This window comes from Phoenix dactylifera, unplaced genomic scaffold (assembly GCF_009389715.1).
Source record: "Phoenix dactylifera cultivar Barhee BC4 unplaced genomic scaffold, palm_55x_up_171113_PBpolish2nd_filt_p 000139F, whole genome shotgun sequence".
Lineage (NCBI taxonomy): Eukaryota > Viridiplantae > Streptophyta > Magnoliopsida > Arecales > Arecaceae > Phoenix > Phoenix dactylifera.
In genome coordinates, this window is record NW_024067695.1 from 1,106,290 (window position 1) to 1,125,554 (window position 19,265).

Consider the following 19,265-nt stretch of genomic DNA (forward strand, 5'->3'; position numbering starts at 1 on the left):
TTCAAATTAGAGTCCTAATTGGATTAGGACTAGAATTAAACAAATCCTAATTGGATTAGGATTCCTTAAGTCCTAATTAATTATTAATCTAATGAATCAACATGACTCCTAATTGGATTAGGATTGAAGAGTTCAATTGAGTCATGGTTCATTCAAGTCCTAATTGGATTAGGACTAGCATATATTGAACCCAAATTTGGCTAATCCTAATTGGATTGGGATTAAACCATAAGAGAGGCACCTAATCCTCTTTGGAAGAGGATTAGGGCATCACAAGAAGGAGGGATCACGCCCCTCCTCCTCTCCTTGTGTGCGGCATGAAGAGAGGGGCCGGCGCCCCCCTTCTCTCTTTGGAAAACCATCTAGGGCTCCTACTTTGGAGGAGCCCTTGATGGCTATAAAAGGCACCATGAGGCCGGCGCCCTAGGGCATTGGAATCCTCTTCCTCTTGTGCCGTGGCCACCCTCTTCCTCTCTTTAGTTGCAGCCGCAAGCAAGGGTAGAAGCTCTCCAAGTGTTGGCGGCCTCCTCCTCTTCCCTTTCTTCATCCAACGCAAGCAACAGAAGAAGGCTGCGTAGGGGCTCATCTTCTTCCTCTTCTTCATCCTTCTTCTTCCTCCTCTCAAGCACTTTCAAGAGTTGAAAGAAAGAGAGGAGATCAGCCATCAAAGCTATCTCTGCAAGGGAGCTAGCACCCCGGTGAGATAGAAAGCTTGGATCGGATCCTGCTTCGTGTGGATACCCGTAGAGGCCGGACGTTTGAACGGCTTCAAGCGAACCCTCTTCCAAAACCACGAATTCAGATTTGCGGTGATCATCTACCCGCGCAAGGTGAAGATTTGATCTTCCTAATAGTTTTAAAAGTTTTAATTCTTACCTAATTACGAAAGGTCTCGAAACAACGTTCATGCGATGAACGTCGAACCCGTGCATGCCGATTCCGCTGCCATCTGAAAAATTTTTGAAATATCAGCGGCATGGGTGGGTTCCCAACACCCTAGATCCCTTTAAAAGGAGGTGAAGGGAGGCGCCCTAGGGCATGTGAAAGCCCTCTCCTCTCCAGCCGTGGCCACCCTTTTCCCTCTTTGTTTCAACCGCCAATAGCAAGAGAAAAGAAGAGGAGGCGTATCCCTCCTCTTGGGCTTCTTCCTTGGCTTCAACGCATGAGAAGAGAAGAAGGCTGCCAAGGGCTTTGATCTTATTCCTCTCTTCATCCTTCTTCTTCCTCCTCCCAAGCACAATCAAGGATTGATTGAAAGGGAGGATATCAGCCATCAAAGTTATCTCTGCAAGGGAGCTAGCACCCCGGGGAGATAGAAAGCTTGGATCGGTTTTCTGCTTCGTATGGATACCCGTAGAGGCCGGGCACTTGAACGGCTTCAAGCGAACCTTCATCCTAAACCACGAACTTCAGTTTGCGGTGATCATCTACCCGCACAAGGTGAAGATCTGATCTTCCTAATTGTTTAAAAAGTTTTAATCCTAATCCATCTACGAACGGTTTTTGAAATAACGTTCATGAGATGAACGTATGACCCCGTGCATGCCTCTTCCGCTGCATCTGAAAAATTTTTAATTTTCTGCGGCATGGGCGGGTTTCCAACAGTGGTATCAGAGCCTAGAATTCGTAGATTATGATTAGGATTAAAAGGATCAAGGCATATTAGATCTGAAAATTAAAGGATTATGCCTGCTGATATTTATGCATGCAGAATTTCAGGTTGCAGAATTTTTCTGCATGCTGAATTTTGGTATGCATTGATTAATGATTCTGTTATGTAATTAATATGATTACAATTATTTAAGAATCATCCCTTGCATGATCAGCGACTCACGAGATGAGGTAATCAATTAAGTTTCAGATCTGTAAATTAAAATTATGCATGTGATGCAAATGGTGATGATCATGGATGACCCTTTTGTGAATGTGCTGAAATGTTCTGCAATGCCTGAAATGTTCTGTGATGTTATGTGATAACATGTAAATCATTTTTTCAGATGCCTGCGAGCATCTTAAATTCATGTATTAGAGACCTGCGTGTCTCATCGAAAAAGGGTTGTAATTATTCTTTTATTTTGAATTTTATCTGGGATGTAATCTGTGATGTATGTTGCACGTCGATGGTTGATCGATGTATGCCTCCTACAAGCAAGCCTTGCGCGGATTCAGATCATAGGTTGATTGAAGATGGATCAAGGAGTTGATTACAATTGAACCTAAGGGATCAAGATCGAGTCAAGAGTTGAAGATGATCAAACCAATTGACATGCATGTGCTTGTACTATGACCCATCCTGGATCCATGATCATCACCAGTTACATTTACTTTCTTATATATATGCCTGGATGTTTAATATTTATGCCTATGCATAGCGGGTAGATGGAAGTGTGCATAAGATGCGAGTTGCCAATCGAAAGAGACCTAAACTAAAACCTCCTCAATCAAGTCGAGAGTGAACCAACATGAGCGGGTCATATTAGATTAATTGATTTAATTGGTGTCTAGGAAAGCATGAAAGGTGGTTACTTAATTAGGACCTTACTCTCTAAGTAAGGGGAGCCTCCCACCTGCTTACCTGGCCAATTGTTCGATTACCTCTTATGAAGAGCTCAAGTTGCAAACACTAAGACCTGATTAACCAATATTAAGTCAATAGGTCTTCCACTGTAGTAGAGCTGCTAAGGTCTTTCTGATGTTGATTTGTCTCGGCTGGACACAGTGGGCAAGTTGCATCGGGGGGCTGGACCTCTCTATAGACATGAGATGTTGTAGGGTAAAGGTGGGGTTGGGCACCAATAACTGTTAGGTGAGGACCCAATGACGACTTTATTTCTACGGTTATACGGTGGGTCTGACTTAACTAAGAAATGGGACCAATAACTGTTAGGTGAGGTCTTCATGGCTTAGAGACCAAGTAGCACTGCAACATGCTTGAGAAGCATTGTACAAGAGTTGTACATTCATCAATTTATGTGTCACCAATAACTGTTAGGTGAGGTGGCATGTAAATCGGTGGGACCGCAGTACCCACTAGAAACCCTAGTCGCGTAGGATTTCCGTTTCCCTACCAGGAGAGTGTGAGGGATTCGAAAAAATAGTGGGAGAAACATTTTTTCTAAAAGACCCTAGAACAAATTAGGATCAAGTACAAAATTCTAACTAGAATCTTTACTCTCTGAGGATTATAAAGTCAGCTTCTAGACTTTTAACTCATATTCTATAGAACAACCGTTTGACCAAACCCAATTATAAAGACTGGCTCAGCAAATTTCAAAAAAATAATTTTGAATTATGAGAAATTAGGGTATGTGCTAGACCATGGAATCCCCGTGTTACCAATTTGTCCGATCACTGATCAGCGTAAGACGCATGCTAAAGTGGACGAACAATGACAATGAGGTTAGGTACTGCACAATGGCATCCATGTCCAATGAATTACAATGCCAGCATGAGAACATGAAGACTGCCAGGGACATATTAAGTCACCTGCAAGAGTTGTATGGCGATCAGAGTCGCGCAGCATGTTTTGAAGTGTCCAAGAGGCTCTTCAAGGCAAAGATGCGCGATGGGCAGTCTGTCCATGTTCATGGTTTGACCATGATAAAGGACTTAAAGAAGCTTGAGAAGCTCGGCATGACCATGCACAAGAAACTGCAAACGGATTTGATCGCGTAATCCCTTCTAGCTTCATATGAACAATTTATAGTAAATTACCATATGAACAAGATTGTATGCACCAAAACAGAATTGTTAAAAAAATGGTAACTACCTTAGGGATGTTGAAGAGTTCAAAGGGCATCGTTCTCACTGTTGAGTTGGTTTCTACTTCCAAGAGAGAGTCTATTTGGAAGAAGAAAAAGCCTGCGAAGAAACAGAAGACCGAGAAAATGCCAAATAAGGAAGTTCCAAGAAAAGGCCAGTTGCAAGGAAAAATGTTTCCATTGCATCATGGACGGCCATTGGAAGAGGAACTGTCCTACATACATGGAAAAGCATAAAGAACATAAAGGGTGACAGACCTTCAGAAGGTATGTCAGATATGCTCAGGATACTTAGGAACTATTACCTGTTGCTAGCAGAAATTTGATTTCTGTATCTTAGCACAAAAAGATCTTTTTAAGACTACTATTCCATTTATTTGAGAAATAAATTAGGTTCAATGTGGTTTTATGATTGACAGTCTCTATCACATACATATGGATGTATCTGTGAATATATCTGAGCAAACAGTGAATACCATAGGATCTAATAGATCCAAAAAATGAGATAAAACTAAAGTATTTGTGGCACCTCAGGCTTGGCCATATAGGAGAAGACAGAATAAACAAATTGGAGAAACATGAGCTTTTGGGCTCATTGACTTTCGAGTCATATTTGATTTGTGAATTCTGCCTTCAAGGAAAGATGGCCAAGTTATCCTTTGTAGGACACAGGGAGGTCCACTGAAATACTTATCCTAGTACACACTAATGTGTGTGGCCCATTCGATGTGCAGGCTAGGGGTTATAATTTTTTACTTCATTTACCGATGATTACTCACGATATGGATATGTGTATGATACACAAATTTGAAACTTTTGAAAGGTTCAAAGGTTTTAAATATGAAGTAGAAAAACATACAGAAAAACTCACTAAGGTTCTTCGATCAGATCGAAAAGGTAAATACCTTAGTGGAGAGTTCCGTGATTATCTCAAGGAGAATGGTATAGTTTTATAATGGACTCCTCCTGGTACACCTTAGTTCAACGGAGTGTCGGAGAGAAGGAATCGGACTCTATTGGATATGGTCCGATCCATGATGAGCTTCACTGATTTACCCTTGTTTCTTTAGATAGATGCCCTATTTTCAGCTATTTACTTATTGAATAGAATTCCCTCTAAAGTCCGTTCCTACCACACCATATGAGATATGACATGGTAAGAAGCCGAGTCTTGGTCATCTCAAGATTTGGGGATGTCCGGCCCACGTCAAGCGACAACAGGCGGACAAGTTAGAGGATAGGACAATTAATGCTCGTTTTATTGGATATCCTAAAGAGTCATTAGGATACGACTTTTCGTCCCAAAGGATCACAAAGTGTTTGTGAACCTAGATGCTATCTTCATGGAAATAGTTTATCATTGACAGAGACAGTGGGAGGAAAATTTGAGCTTGAAGAGAAAGTCTCTAAACAGCAACGAGCCATTGTGCCTATAGAACCTATTTAAGCCAGTACACGTAGTACCTCCTCCACCTCGAAAATATAGTAGGATCTCCCGTCCGTCTGAAAGGTACTTAGGTATGCTTACAGAGGATGTAGAGGAAGCGTTTCTCATGAGAGATAGGGATCAAGGTAAGGATCTTAAAACCTACAACGAGGCGATGTTAGACATCAATTCCGAGAGATGGCTGGAAGCGATGAAGTCAGTGATGGACTCCATGCATTCCAGCCAAATCTGGATCTTAGTGGATCCACCAGAAGGTATAGTACCTATTGGGTGTAAATGGATCTACAAGAGAACATTAAGTTTGGATGGCTAGGTAGAGACCTATAAAGCAAGGCTAGTGGCGAAAGGTTATAGTCAGTGCGAAGGCACTGATTATAAGGATACTTTTCACCTGTAGCATTGCAAAAGTCCATTCGAATATTGCTTGTTGTTGCAGCATATCATGATACAATGATGGTGATCACAAGGTCTGTAAGCTGCAAAGGTTCATCTATGGACAAAAACAAGTATCTCGGAGTTGGAACACTCGTTTCAACGATACAATCAAATCGTTTGATTTCATCAAGAACGAAGAGGAACCATGTGTCTATAAGAAAGTTAGTGGGAGGACTATTGCATTCTTCGTATTGTACGTGGATGATATTCTTCAAATTGGCAATGATATTTCCATGCTAACTTAGGTCAAGTTTTGGTTGTGTAAGGAATTCTCCATGATAGACCTTGGAAAAGCATCCTATATTTTAAATTAAGGTCTATAAAGATAGATCTAAGAGGATGCTTGTCCTATCACAGCATATGTACATAGAGGGAGTGCTGAAGAGGTTCGGCATGAAAAACCTTTAAAAGGGGATTATTACCCCTTAGGCATGGGATAAATCACTCCAAGACGATGTGCCCCAACACATCTGAAGAGATTCAACGGATGAGCAAGATCCCTTATGCTTCGGCTATAGGGAGCCTCACATATACCATGCAATATACGTGATTTGATATAGTACATGCTGTGAGTGTCACGAGCATATATCAGTCAAATCCAGGCAAGAAGTGCAAGATAGCTGTGAAGAACAGTCTTAAGTACTTGAGAAGAACTAAGGACATGTTCTTGGTCTTTGGGAGAAGATAAGAGTTGAAGGATGCACACATATTGATGATAGAAAGTCTACATCAGAATATGTGCAATGGTGGTACAGTAAATTGGAAGAGTTCCAAATAACCAATCATTGTAGATTCTACCTTAGAAGCTGAATGTTAAGCCGTCTCTAAGGGTGCAGTGGAAATCTTTTGGTTTAAGAAGTTCATTGCAGAGTTAGGTGTAATGTCATCAGATGTCATAACACTCTACTGCGATAACAAAGGCACCATAGCACTAGCTAAGGAGCCAAAGGTCTCACCAGAAAACGAAGCACATAGAGCGGCAATTTAACCTAATAAGTGACTACATCGAAACGAAATAAGTAGAGGATCAGAGAGTCGACACCACAGAAAATGTGGCGGACCCATTCACTAAGCAGCTAAGTCGGCAGAAAACTGAAGCGCATCTTGAGAAGATGGGGCTTAGGTTTATGGCTGATTGGCTTTAGTGCAAGTGGGAGATTGTTAGAAGTATGCCCTAGAAGCCAATCTGGCTGACACATTATTAATTCTAGGACATAATTTGGTACTTGACTTTATTATTATTGATTAATAAATGGGCATTCTTTTCATTCATATTGTTTATGTGTCTATGAATCGTCCAAGAAATTAATAAGATGATGATGCATATTCTCAAGAGTTGAGAATTTGAGCCATGTATCATTGGTGATTAATTTCTAAATGCTCCTGATCAATGGATCATCACGAGGACGGTGATCGATCCGATCAGTGCACAGATCACTTTCCTTCTGGATGGACGAGACTTGAGTCCACAGTGTAGGGACACTGAAGTGATAGTGCATGTGCTTGTTACAGAACAAGGGTATAGCGTGACCAAGACAAGAAGTCACTTGGATGTCTATCCACTCGTCAGTGACTTGCTTGATGTTGCAGTAGTATGACTGGTCCTTTGACCTGCGGTGCTTCAGCTACTCACAGTGAGGTTATTGTAGTTTGACTACACGTATACATGGTCTCTAGTCATATGGGTCCTTGTAGTGTAGATTGGCTGCAGTAAGTTCACTGTAGGAGTAGGGTATGCACTTACATGGAATCTATCGACCTTGATAGAAGAGGAGTGATCCTATGTGATTTGTTAGACTGAGTTCTAAGACCTTGGCCAGGGCAGTAATAGAAGTGGAGAAAGAGTTTTCCACTATCGAACTCGAGTCAAATAAATCTTGACATATGACAGACGAAGGGGTTTGACGAGTTATCCATGACCTCCGTCCTGTAGGAATCCACGATAGTAGGACTGTATCACACGATAACTGCACCTAGAGGTTCATCATTCTATTCTGCTGGGTAGCCACTACATGCTGCTAGGTGTCACTGGTGGATGGTGGGACTCATAGGGATTATCTCGATGATTGATAAGCCCTAATGAGTAGAGTTGGAATCGTTCCGACCCATTGAAAGGAGTTTTCAATGATATTGTGATAGAGATCACAATATATCTCACTACCAGTCAGAGTAGAACCTATGGGGTCACACACACTAGAGGCATTGACCGATCCGATGGTTGAATCGTGATTAGGAATCACAAGTAATCAATTCGATTGATAATAAGTTGAAGAAGGAACAAAGGGAATTAATTAATTGAACTAGGAATCCTACTTGGACTGAGATTCCTACTTGGACTGGGATTCCTACTTGGACTGGGAATCCTATTTGGAGTAGGACTAGGATTCCTACATGGAGTAGGATTCCTACAATCCTAATTAGATTAGGAGTTTTGAATTAAATTTGGATTCCTACTTGGAGTAGGATTCCTAGAGTCCTAATCGGATTAGGACTTCGAATTCAAATTAGAGTCCTAATTGGATTAGGACTAAAATTAAATAAGTCCTAATTGGATTAGGGTTTCTTAAGTCCTAATTAATTATTAATCTAATAAATCAACATGACTCCTAATTGGGTTAGGATTGAAGAGTTCAATTAAGTCATGGTTCATTCAAGTTCTAATTGGATTAGGACTAGCATAGATTGAACCCAATTGATTCATGATTTGGTTAAGACCTAATTGGATTAGGACTTAGCCATAAGAGGGACACCTAATCCTCCTTAGAGGAGGATTAGGGCATCACAAGAAGGAGGGGATCACGGCCCTCCTCCTTCTCTTCTTGGGTGCGGCAAGAAGGAGGGCCGGCGCCCTCATGATTGGGCATCAAGGGCTCCTAATTTGTAGGAGCCCTAGATCCCTTTAAAAGGAGGTGAAGGGAGGCGCCCTAGGGCATGTGAAAGCCCTCTCCTCTCCAGCCGTGGCCACCCTTTTCCCTCTTTGTTTCAGCCGCCAACAGCAAGAGAAAAGAAGAGGAGGCGTATCCCTCCTCTTGGGCTTCTTCCTTGGCTTCAACGCATGAGAAGAGAAGAAGGCTGCCAAGGGCTTTGATCTTCTTCCTCTCTTCATCCTTCTTCTTCCTCCTCCCAAGCACAATCAAGGATTGATTGAAAGGGAGGATATCAGCCATCAAAGTTATCTCTGCAAGGGAGCTAGCACCCCGGGGAGATAGAAAGCTTGGATCGGTTTTCTGCTTCGTGTGGATACCCGTAGAGGCCGGGCACTTGAACGGCTTCAAGCGAACCTTCATCCTAAACCACGAACTTCAGTTTGCGGTGATCATCTACCCGCACAAGGTGAAGATCTGATCTTCCTAATTGTTTAAAAAGTTTTAATCCTAATCCATCTACGAACGGTTTTTGAAATAACGTTCATGAGATGAACGTATGACCCCGTGCATGCCTCTTCCGCTGCATCTGAAAAATTTTTAATTTTCTGCGGCATGGGCGGGTTCCCAACATTATAAGCGTTGGTAGATCTCCTGGCCACGCTCCCCAAAGCGTGGGTAAGACGTCGGGCAGGTGGGCGTGGGCTCGGTTTAGGCCAACGCGTCAAGAAAGCGTCGTCGACCTATGCCGACGCTTTTAAGCGTCGTTCAAGGCGGACGTAACCGACGCGTAAAAGTGTTGGCGAAAAGGTTGGCATTAAATGGCCAGAGTGAACAGTAGTAGACATCAAGAGAGTTACTCCATCTATGCATTAAGTGTTTTCCAACTTCTAAGAGTCTATTGAGAGAAAACACAAGCAAAAGAAGGAAGAAACGCATTCAATACATTCCTAGAAGTCTTCCCTTCGCATTCAAGGCTCTTCCTCTGACATCAGATCTTCAGTGCACTCAAAGAGGAGACTCAGAGTTCGAGAAGCCCCTTTCTTCCTCTTCCAAAATCTGTTTGAGGGCTTCTAACTCTACTCTATTCATATTGATTAATATTTGCTTATTAAGAAGCTTTCCTTGTAACTTTTTTCAAACTGTTTTCTTACTTGATTCAATCAGGGGATTGAATCAAGGGTTGTAAGGTTTGTTGGTGAGCCGAAGTTAAAACCAACGGTGTAAGGGTTCGATTGTGATCCCGGAAAAACAATCGGGTGGTTCTAGTCGGTGAGCCTGTGAAAACCGACCGAGTTCGTTGTGATCTCGTAAAAACAACAAGTTGGGTTGTGAACTTGTAAAACAACCAGCTGTAATCCAAGGAATTATAGTGAACTCCCAAGTGAAGCTTGGAGAGTGGATGTAGGAGCAAGGGTTAGCTCCGAACCACTATAAATTGGTTTGCGTTTGTGTTGGCTGCTGTCCTCTCTCTCTCTCTTCATTCACTTCATCTAGTAACTTAACTAATTTGCTTGCAATAGATTTAGTTAATTACTAATCATAGTTTTTAATTGGTCGAGAATTAATCCAAACCCAATTAACCCCCCCTCTTGGGTTGTCTTCTTGGGCAACAGTTTCGGGCCGGGCGTCACTACTCCTTCATTTGGAGGGAGATCTCTTCTCATGCCCCTTTAGTGCTATCAGAGATCAAGTGGGCGATCGGGGATGTACAGTCCATTGATGTCTTGGAGGATAGGTGGGTGACGGAGCTACCACTAGGTCGGATGCCAATGATGGTCGATGCGGCGAGGGTGGCCGGGCTCAGAGTCAGCGATCTGCTCATCCCTGGAGAGGGCCGGTGGGATGAGGTGCCGATCAGGAAGGCATTTAGGATGCAGCTTGCCGAGAGGTTCATAGCTATCCCACTACCTTAGGGTGCTTCGATGGACAGGCGTATTTGGGCAGCCACAGGAAGGTCCAGGGTGCGCTCTGTGGACCTATGTGCGGTGATGGTTGGCGAGGCCTCTAGATGATTTGATGGTGGATGGATCTGGAGGATGCGGTATACCCCCGAGTGGCTTTGTTCACTTGAAAGGTGGCCTGCGATTATCTGCTGACCAGGAGTCTGCTAGCTAGAAGGAGACTCAAGGTCTCTCCGATGTGCGTGGAATGTCCGAAGTCGGTGGAGACTGTCAGCCATGCTCTAATTGAGTGCCCACAGGCCGCATGGATCTGAAGGAGGGCCTTGTTCCCCTTACGGGGGCCCGCCGTGTCAATTGGAGATCTTATTCGGCTCGTGAGGTCTGCTACATAGTCCTCGAGCACTACTGGGTGAGATTTTGCTGCCGTCTACTTGGCTTATCATATCGAACTGGACAGAAATGAGAGAGTCTTCGAGGATCATCCTAGAGGTCCGTCGTGAGGAGGGCTCTCCGTTAGCCTGCAGAGGTTACTAAGGCTACCGTGTGGTTTCTTTTGGGATGGTTAGGGACATCTAGGACCCCTTCTCCGCTATAGTAGCACCCAGGTATGTCCTTGTTTCTTGGGTGCCCCCACCCCTGGCCAACTCAAGGTAAATTTCAACAGTAGCTTGCCTATGGGTGGAGACAGAGCTGGAATGGCGTTCGTAATCAAAAACCAGGATTCCAGATTGGTCGCTGCAAGGGGGGTGGGGTGGGGGTGGGGCGGGGGGTGGTGCAGGTGTTAGTTTTTGGGGCGGAGATAAGGGCAGTGTGGGAGGGACTCTCCTACGCGAGACAAGTGCTTGAGGCGAAGCGTATCATCCTTGAGGATGACTCATCCGAGGTGATTGAGTACATCCTGGAGACGGGGCGGGGGGCTGAGCATCCACTTCTGCACGGCATCCGGTGATTGCAAAGGGAGTGTTGTGCCTTCCAAACCGTGCACGTGTTTCATAAGGCAATCAGAGCTGCTGATTGGATCATGTTGAAAATTTATCATAATCAAAATAGATCGAAATAAACTTATTTGTTGTAGATCGGATTGTATCACCAGTTTTCAATCGAATCACAAGTCGTAAGCGTAATTATAGAATTGAAAAACACTTGCTGATCACAACTCAAAAACCCTTTTTGCCAGAAAAAAATATGGAAAAAGATTACTCTGCTTTTTGGTTTTTCTTTGTACGTTGTTTTCCCTTCTCTCTTCTTAATTTTTTCTGTTTTGCAACTATCAGTATATATAGAGACAGAAAATAACGGCCTTTGGTAGTTATGAGATATCCAACATGTGTCATTGAAGGGTTGTTTTCCTTCAAATAAAATGGATCGGGTCGACCCATCATGGGCGGATCGACCCGACTCCAAAAACTAATAGGTCGCCTTTTTTGCTGTCCCCCATTCTGGAGAGATGCTCTGGACTGGGCATGCTTCTGTTTCTTCATCACTGTGTAGTCTACTTTCTAGTGATTCAGCTAGCTGTGTTCATATAAGATTGGTGTGAGTAGCCGATGTACCAAAAAAAAAACAATGTAGATCATCATCGTTGTTACGAACTGACGGAGACTCCGTCACCAGAAGGAATCTCTGCGAATCTCTTGATTTGCTGGGGTATGATGCTTGTCGTACACCTGTGGACGGGTAGACCATTTCCCGGCCCGTTGTGAGGACTCATGCTATTTATGGATGATGGAATTGGGCAAGTCCTAACCCAACCATTCTTGCTATTTTCAGCGGGATGCAGGATAAATGTGCTGCATGTGACAAGATTTGACCAACATACATTATGTTGCGCGCTTTCCTCTTGTCAAACGTGCAGCCTTAGCACGTATGGCATGAAATCGGGGCTTTAATTAGGGTTGTTAACGAGCCGAGCCAAGTCTCTGCGGGCTCAGTTCGGCTCGTTCCATAAAAATTCAGGCTTAGGCTTGGTACCAAGCTCTGTATTGGGCTCGGGCTCGCTTGACACAGCCTGGCTCGGGCTTGAGCTCGTAAGGCTCGTTTGCTCGAGCCCGCCCCATCCCAGCCCGAGCCTGCCCCATCCTAGATGAAGCCCGCCCCATCCCCATCCCCATTAGCGGTTCGTCAGAGGAGAGGAACAAAGAAAAGAAAGAAAGAAAGAAAAGAAGAAGGAGAGAAGAAAGAAGGGGACGGCCGTGAGCACCGCCGACACAGGCATCGGCCGCGGGCATGGCCGCCGGCGCCGCGAGCTCGGCCGCAGGGGAGGGAGTGAAAGCTGGGGGGTAGGGGGAACCTCGCCGCGGGAACGGCCGGATGGGGCACGGGGGTTGGGGTGGCGGCGCTTGTTGCCGCCCCCGCCGGGGGCAACAGCATCGGGGGCAGAGAAGGGAGAGGAGGAGGCGTAGGAAGGGTACCAGAGACGGGTGCAGAGGTGGAGGGGAGGGTGTCGTCGTCGTCCTCGTCGTTCTCGTCCTCGGAGAGCTGGGATCGGGATTCGGGTGTACGGCGTCGTTGTCATCGTCGTTCTCGTCGTCGTAGCTATTGTCGGAGGGAAGGGCCGAGAGGGGGGCATCGGGTTTGGGTTTAGGGGCGAGGAGAACAGAGTCATGGGTGGGGGTGGAGCCGTGGAGCAGTGGAGGTGGGGTTGGCTAGTTGGGAATGCTCTAGAGAAACCGAGAAGAAAGGAGATTTAAATTGATTAACGGGTTGGTTCGGGTTAACGGGATGAGTCCGAATCCGAACTAATCTAATTCAATTTAAAGAAATTAAATGGATTTGGGTTAGCCCGGGTTGGGTCTGATCTAAATCCAATTGGGTTCAATCAGATTGGGATTTAAATTGATTAAGCCAAATAAAATTTAATTGGGTTGAGTTCAAATTTAATTGGGATCCAATTAAATTGTAATTGGACTGAGCCCTAATTTGGGCTCGTGAGCTGCTCGGGCTCGGATTTAAACGAGCCTCATTTTGGGCTCGGGTTCGAGCTCGTTTGATTAATGAGCCGAGCTCGAACCGGGCTTTTACCGAGCCGGGCCTGAGCCGAGCCCGAGCAGCTTGGCCTGTTGACAGCCCTAGCTTTAATACAGCATAGCGTTTCTTTATACAAGAGAGCTACAACCAGTCATTTGCTAATAATCACAGCTTAATTCACCCAATATGTGGCAATCTGGTGACAAGCACGGGCGGGGTTAGTGGTATCCGTCGACCCTGCCAGTGCTCAGCCAACCACCGATGAACAAAATGGTGTTTTATTTCTTTGTATACTTAAGCGAAGCCTCGTGACAAATTTTCTATTAGATTGGACCTAGTTTGATTCTTATTAACTTTAACATATTTCGTATATATTGACCAGTCACGGAAGTTTTCAGAGGGAGTGCACTATGATTGATATATTCATAATGAAATGTTATATAATACCCCGCGCACATTTCCGTAACATCCATTACGTAATATGTACATTGTTTAATATATGTCTAATAAGAAAAATGTTTTTAAAATCCAACTCCTTTTAAACCTGTTGAAAAGCAAATTTTTATTCCGCAAATAGCAATTTCAGATGCTGGGGTCATATTGCAGCGTAATCGGAACGCTTTTTATTTGGAAGGGAATCGAAGACCTATACGCTATACTATCATAAGATATAAATTAAATACAGCATTGACCAAATCTTGGAACGTTTCGGTCAACCCATAGCTAACTTTAGGACATTATCAAAGGAACTCGCCTTTTTCCTTCATTATATATCAATGCCGTTAAAACACCAACGTCTAATTTGGCCGCAACAACCTGTGTCAAACTTCAAAAGTCGTCATTTGCTCCCGATCTGGAGGAACTTACTTGTCAGTATAGTTTCAATCATTTTTTTATACTTTAAGAATGGTTCTACACTCTTATTTTAGTAGAAATACAGTGGAAGTGCCACTATCCCTCATGGATATCATGAACTTGTTTTTATCGGAAGAAAGCGCCTAGCTGTAGAATGCCACGCTAGTGGGAGTAAATCAAATATGGTGGCCTAAAATATAGAATAAATACCGAAAGAAAAAGAAACAGTAGCAAGAAAAAGATGCTAAGAGGAATTTAGAAGTGAGTAAAAGCATTATATTAAAAAAAAAAAAAAAACATCACGCCAGTGGAATTAAAAAAATTTGTATATTGAGCCTAAGGCTTAATCTAAGTTCATACGAACCAGTACATAAAAACAAAAATTCTTTAAAGAACGTGATAGCTCCAAAATATAGGCCATGGTGATGAAAAATACATCTGAAAATAGCAAACTGTTGGAGATAAATCAGTGTCCATATTAAAAAATCACATAGCTCATAGCTCAGCATGCATATATACTTGCTTATCAAGCACAAGTTACAGCTTTTACAAGTTACCTCAATAATGCAATTTATAGATAGCAGTTGTAACACGTCATACTCTCGACAACCACATGTCAACAGTCCTGATTTATTCGCTCAACAACGAACCAAAGTTGATGACACTATGGAGGCTACCCTATGAACTAATGATTTCAACTGACTCAGTCACACATAATAAACAACGGCCAAACATATGGAAAACGTCTAAGAGAGCAAATCATGTGACCGTAGAACCTACGAGTCCCATATGGGTCCGAATGCGGGTATACCAACAGCCTTGCAAGCATCAACGACATCCCTACTGCCCTGGGGATTGCTGGTCACCACCACCACCTCTGCCTTCCAATTCCTGGCGGCATCAATGGTCATCTGTGCAACATTTGGCCGACCGGACACGGCAGTATCATGTACTATCACCTTCTCCTTTGGATGACCACTCATCATCTCCTTGATCTCCTTCCCAAAGTTTTGCTCAACCCCCTTGGTCACCCACACCACGCACACGTCCGCAGCACACGGCTGCAGCAAGAACGATAGGAACACACAAATTCCGGACCCAGTTGCGACCAACACCGCTCTGCTGTACATGTTCACCAGATAGGGAAGGCCAGCGAAGCGAACTCCTCGGACCCAAAGATGGTTCGGTGGGTCCGAGACCAAACACCTGGTGAAGTCCCCGACGGCGCCCGCCAGCATCATGTGCCCATCCTTGCCGTCAGATATGATGCCGAAAGCGTGCCACTCCGATAAGGGCAACCTACTAATCCTCCCCAGTATGCCGGCTTTGATTCCTCCGGCGAACTTTATAATGGACGCATGGCCGGATGGAGCAGTGACCGAGACCGGGACTCGTCTCACCGTCAGCCACGGGAGGATGGTGAAGATGGTGATGGCCACAGTGAGCCAGAGCTCTTGTCGCTTCGCGAGCCTGGAGCCTTTAAGATTGTCGTAAGATTTGGTGGCTGGATCATAGCCAACCGTGAGGACGACGTACACCCAGAGGAGCGCGAGAGCCGTCCACCCAGCAAACCTGTGAGTCCGCTCGAAGACGTTGTGGTGGAGGTGGCGGACAAGCGGGAACGCGGCCATGCAGGAAAAACACAGTAGTGATAGAATGGTGGAAGCGACTGCGATGATCTCGTCAGAGGTGTTTTCGCGGTGATTCAGGGTGAGGACGAGAGCATAGATGAGCCATGCGACGGATGAGATGCCGCAGCTGCTGTGGATTCCACCGATGGATTGGAGGAAGGAAGTGGCGGCGGTCTTGATGAAGAGAGGAACCCAAGGCCTCCCTAGCACCTTAACAGCGAGCCAGAAGACGATACGGAGAAAGGCCTCGCTACGGCAAAGAGTGAGGGCTAAGATGTTATAAATAGCGAAGGCTGCTGCTCTTTTCTTGGCATAGGGGAAGTGGCCGGTGATGGCGAGAGCCACCCCAATCATGTTGAGGGTGAAACAGACGGCGAAGAGGCGCTTGTACACCGTGAAAAGTCCCTGGTCAAGCAGAATAATAGAGAGGCGCGACTCTGATGGCTTGCTCTTCCTCACAGAAGGGTTTCTTTTGGTTGCTTGTATGGGTTGCTCAGCTTCCTTGGCTTGTTGTTTCTCGATATCGTTGGCGACTTGTAGTGCATCATTCGATGGGAAGGCGTCGCCTTCTTCTACGTCGTCGTCATCGAGATCACAGAAATGGCTACTGGATCGGCTTGCGGTCCTTCCGAACTCAGATAAAGTGGGGAAGACTTTAAATGAGCTTCGTTGAGTCCATGGGAGCCAGACAGGCCGGTCGCTGCAGTTCTCTTGGCTTGGAGGCTCCATGTCAAATGGGCTGCCTTGTCGGGGTTTAACTTCGAATGAAACCCATCTGCAGCTAGAAAACCTAGGCACCTTGTTAAGATCTTCCATGGCCAAAGAGTTGGGGAGGGCGGGAAGGAGAGGGGGAGAGAGAGTGAGAGATAGCCTGGAAGCAAGGAGTGGAAAGGATGGCGGGATTGAAGGATGCAAGTTTGCCTTGAGGGAGGAAGTCGAGCGGGGTGGTGTCATATATAGACGTGAACGCGCGGCCCTTGGAATAGTATATTAAGTATGACTTAGTCCACCTACTAACGATAACAGTTTCGAGCGCATAAAAGATGACATTCCGGCCTTTGCAGTTAATTATTTTAGAAATTTGACTAGGGCGGCAGGCCAGTATGGGTTTCCGGTGACACCTCCGCAAGTAGGAACCATAAGCCTATACTCGCCTGCACATGTCCGCCTGTGGCTGGGCGGTCGGGGCAAGGGAGAAGGTAGGTTGGGACGGATCCGAGCGGATAAAACGATAAAAATAATTTTTTTATATAAATTAATTAAATAAAAAATATAAAAATAAAATTTGGTATTTTATATAATATTTATAGCTGCAACCGGGTCGGGCCATGCCTTTACCCAAAGGGGTTCTAAATTTTTTTGAAGTTTTGAGTCGAGCTTAGATCTGAATTTTTTTTAAAAAATATAGATTCAAATCCAACCTGAGCTTAGGTTCGAGCATGAAACCTAATTGGGTGTTAATGTATCTGGAGATACGAATAACTCGGTCTCTGGTTTTCAAAGGATTCTCTTCATCTTCAGGCATTTTGTGATTCGGATTGGGCTGGCAATCCCGATGATCGGCGATCTACTTCCAACTATGGTGTTTTTTTTGGTCCCTACTTAGTTTCATGGTCTGCCAAGAAACAATCTGTGGTTTTTCGGTCAAGTACCGAGGGTGAATATAGGTCTCTTGCTCTTGCCTCAGCAGAGTTAATAAATAAATCCTGTATATCAAGAATAGCCGTCCTTTTGGATTCTCAGAAAAAAATAAATTGCTTAGGATTTCTCTTGATTGGGGAAAATGGGAATTTTATCGTGAAACGGTATCGTGCGATGAAAGATCACGAGCCGCCCCACCAGTATATTTATTATCATTGTAATTTACATAAGTTATGCCAGTTATGTTCTGGATGTGATCCATCCATGCACAAGCCGGCATTCGTTCCATTTGTTCAGTAATTTTCTTTCCACAGTTAGCATCGTAAATCCCATCGTTCGCATCTGAGATGTTGATAATTAAACTGACCAATTCTCAGTCAGTGTATGCCAACTTTTAGCTGATAATATGCTGTTTTCTCTGTACATTCCGTGAGGCCTTTTCTAGCAGGGATATTGGTGCATCTTATGCTCCTCGGATAATTTGATCGACCACTGCAGCATAAGACATATGTTATATCTCTCCAATGTGTGAGATAAGCATGTATGACACATTCGTATGTTGATTCTACCCCATATGTTGTATTCGTATGTTGATCGACCAAAACGCGCGCTTCTCTGGGTAGCAACATCGTATATATATACTTTTTTAAAAAATCAAAAATTATTTCTTTGGTAGAGAGTTATGCCATTGAAGGCCAAAGCTCCTCTCTTTTGGCTCTTGCTGTACAACAATTTGTCAACTGTGGATAACCTTCAGAAACGGTGCTGGGGACGAGCAACATTGTGTGCTCTGGATGAGACTCCTGTGTACCTACTCCTAAGATGTTTTGTTAGGCCTCTTTGACTCACCCGAGATATGTCGCATCTTTATTGGCAAAAAATCTTCTGGTCACGCCCCAAACTCATCATCCAGATTGTCCACATGACAAGGCCATAGGATCCTTCGGCCACAGCTTTGCCGATGATAGTGGCCGGCCAGCATGAGAAAGAAAGGAGGAAGACAAGATGAATCATGGGAGAAATTGGCCTAGATCATAGCCAATCTCTCCGACCGATAGCCACATGATCTCATAGATTTCGGGAGGTGGCGAAGCTCAGCCTATTACGGCGGCCAGTGGCAGTGCACATGGGAGAAAGGAGACGCCGAAATAGGGCACCATATTTTGGATTGAATTCCGGTGATTATCCAGCTCAAATCAAAGGAATAAATGGCCTAAAGCAAAAGAAAAGAGGAGAGAGAGAAGTTAGAAAATCTTACCTCGGTCTAGCGAGGTTTTGAGGGCTCCTTTTAGAGACGAATTGAGGAAAAAGATTCGGCGAACGAACGTCGAGATTGAAGGTGATTCTTAGACTTACCATGGATGGTCTTTAAAGAAGAAGGAGGAGGAGTTAAATAGACAAAATCCTAGAGTTCTAATCAAAATCGGATTGCCTAAATATTTTTGATTTATTGGAAATTGAATAAAAAAGAAGACTCCTACTAGAAGAAGAAGCCCATGCCGCAGCGCGACCTCATGGGCTGATTATTTTTTGGTGGTGTAGCTGTTGACCCGATGCTTTGTTTGGTTTCATCTTGTCATCTTTATTTACAGGTTGTGTTCTATTGTTAAGCAGTGCAGGGTTTTGAAATCAAGGTATCTTTTTTCCAGATGTCAGTTGTGCAGTGTGATTCATTAAAGACTTTTTCTTAAGACTTTTCCGTATTCGATGTTAGTGCTTGTTCTAGCAAAATTAAGCTAATCCAAAATTTGCAGTCCACT

General features: G+C 44.3%; 1 protein-coding gene across 1 annotated transcript; it reads right to left on the bottom strand.

Moving 5' to 3' along the window:
- Positions 1-15,009: 15,009 nt before the first annotated feature.
- LOC103723146 (adenylate-forming reductase 06235) lies at positions 15,010-16,680 on the bottom strand. Its single transcript, XM_026799985.2, has 3 exons — positions 15,861-16,680; positions 15,286-15,776; positions 15,010-15,231 (listed from the first exon to the last, which is right to left on the bottom strand). The coding sequence occupies exons 1-3, from the start codon at positions 16,678-16,680 to the stop codon at positions 15,010-15,012; spliced, it is 1,533 nt and encodes a 510-aa protein (XP_026655786.2).
- Between the last annotated feature and the right edge of the window lie 2,585 nt (positions 16,681-19,265).

Excerpts from the sequence above, each read along its gene's own strand:
- LOC103723146 (XM_026799985.2), bottom strand. The coding sequence starts at position 16,680 with ATGGAAGATCTTAACAAGGTGCCTAGGTTTTCTAGCTGCAGATGGGTT. Across the intron at positions 15,777-15,860 it reads ACTGTGTTTTTCCTGCATGG|TCTGGGTGTACGTCGTCCTC; the intron begins CCGCGTTCCCGC and ends CTCTCGCGCTCC. Across the intron at positions 15,232-15,285 it reads TCTTGCTGCAGCCGTGTGCT|GAGATCAAGGAGATGATGAG; the intron begins GCGGACGTGTGC and ends AACTTTGGGAAG.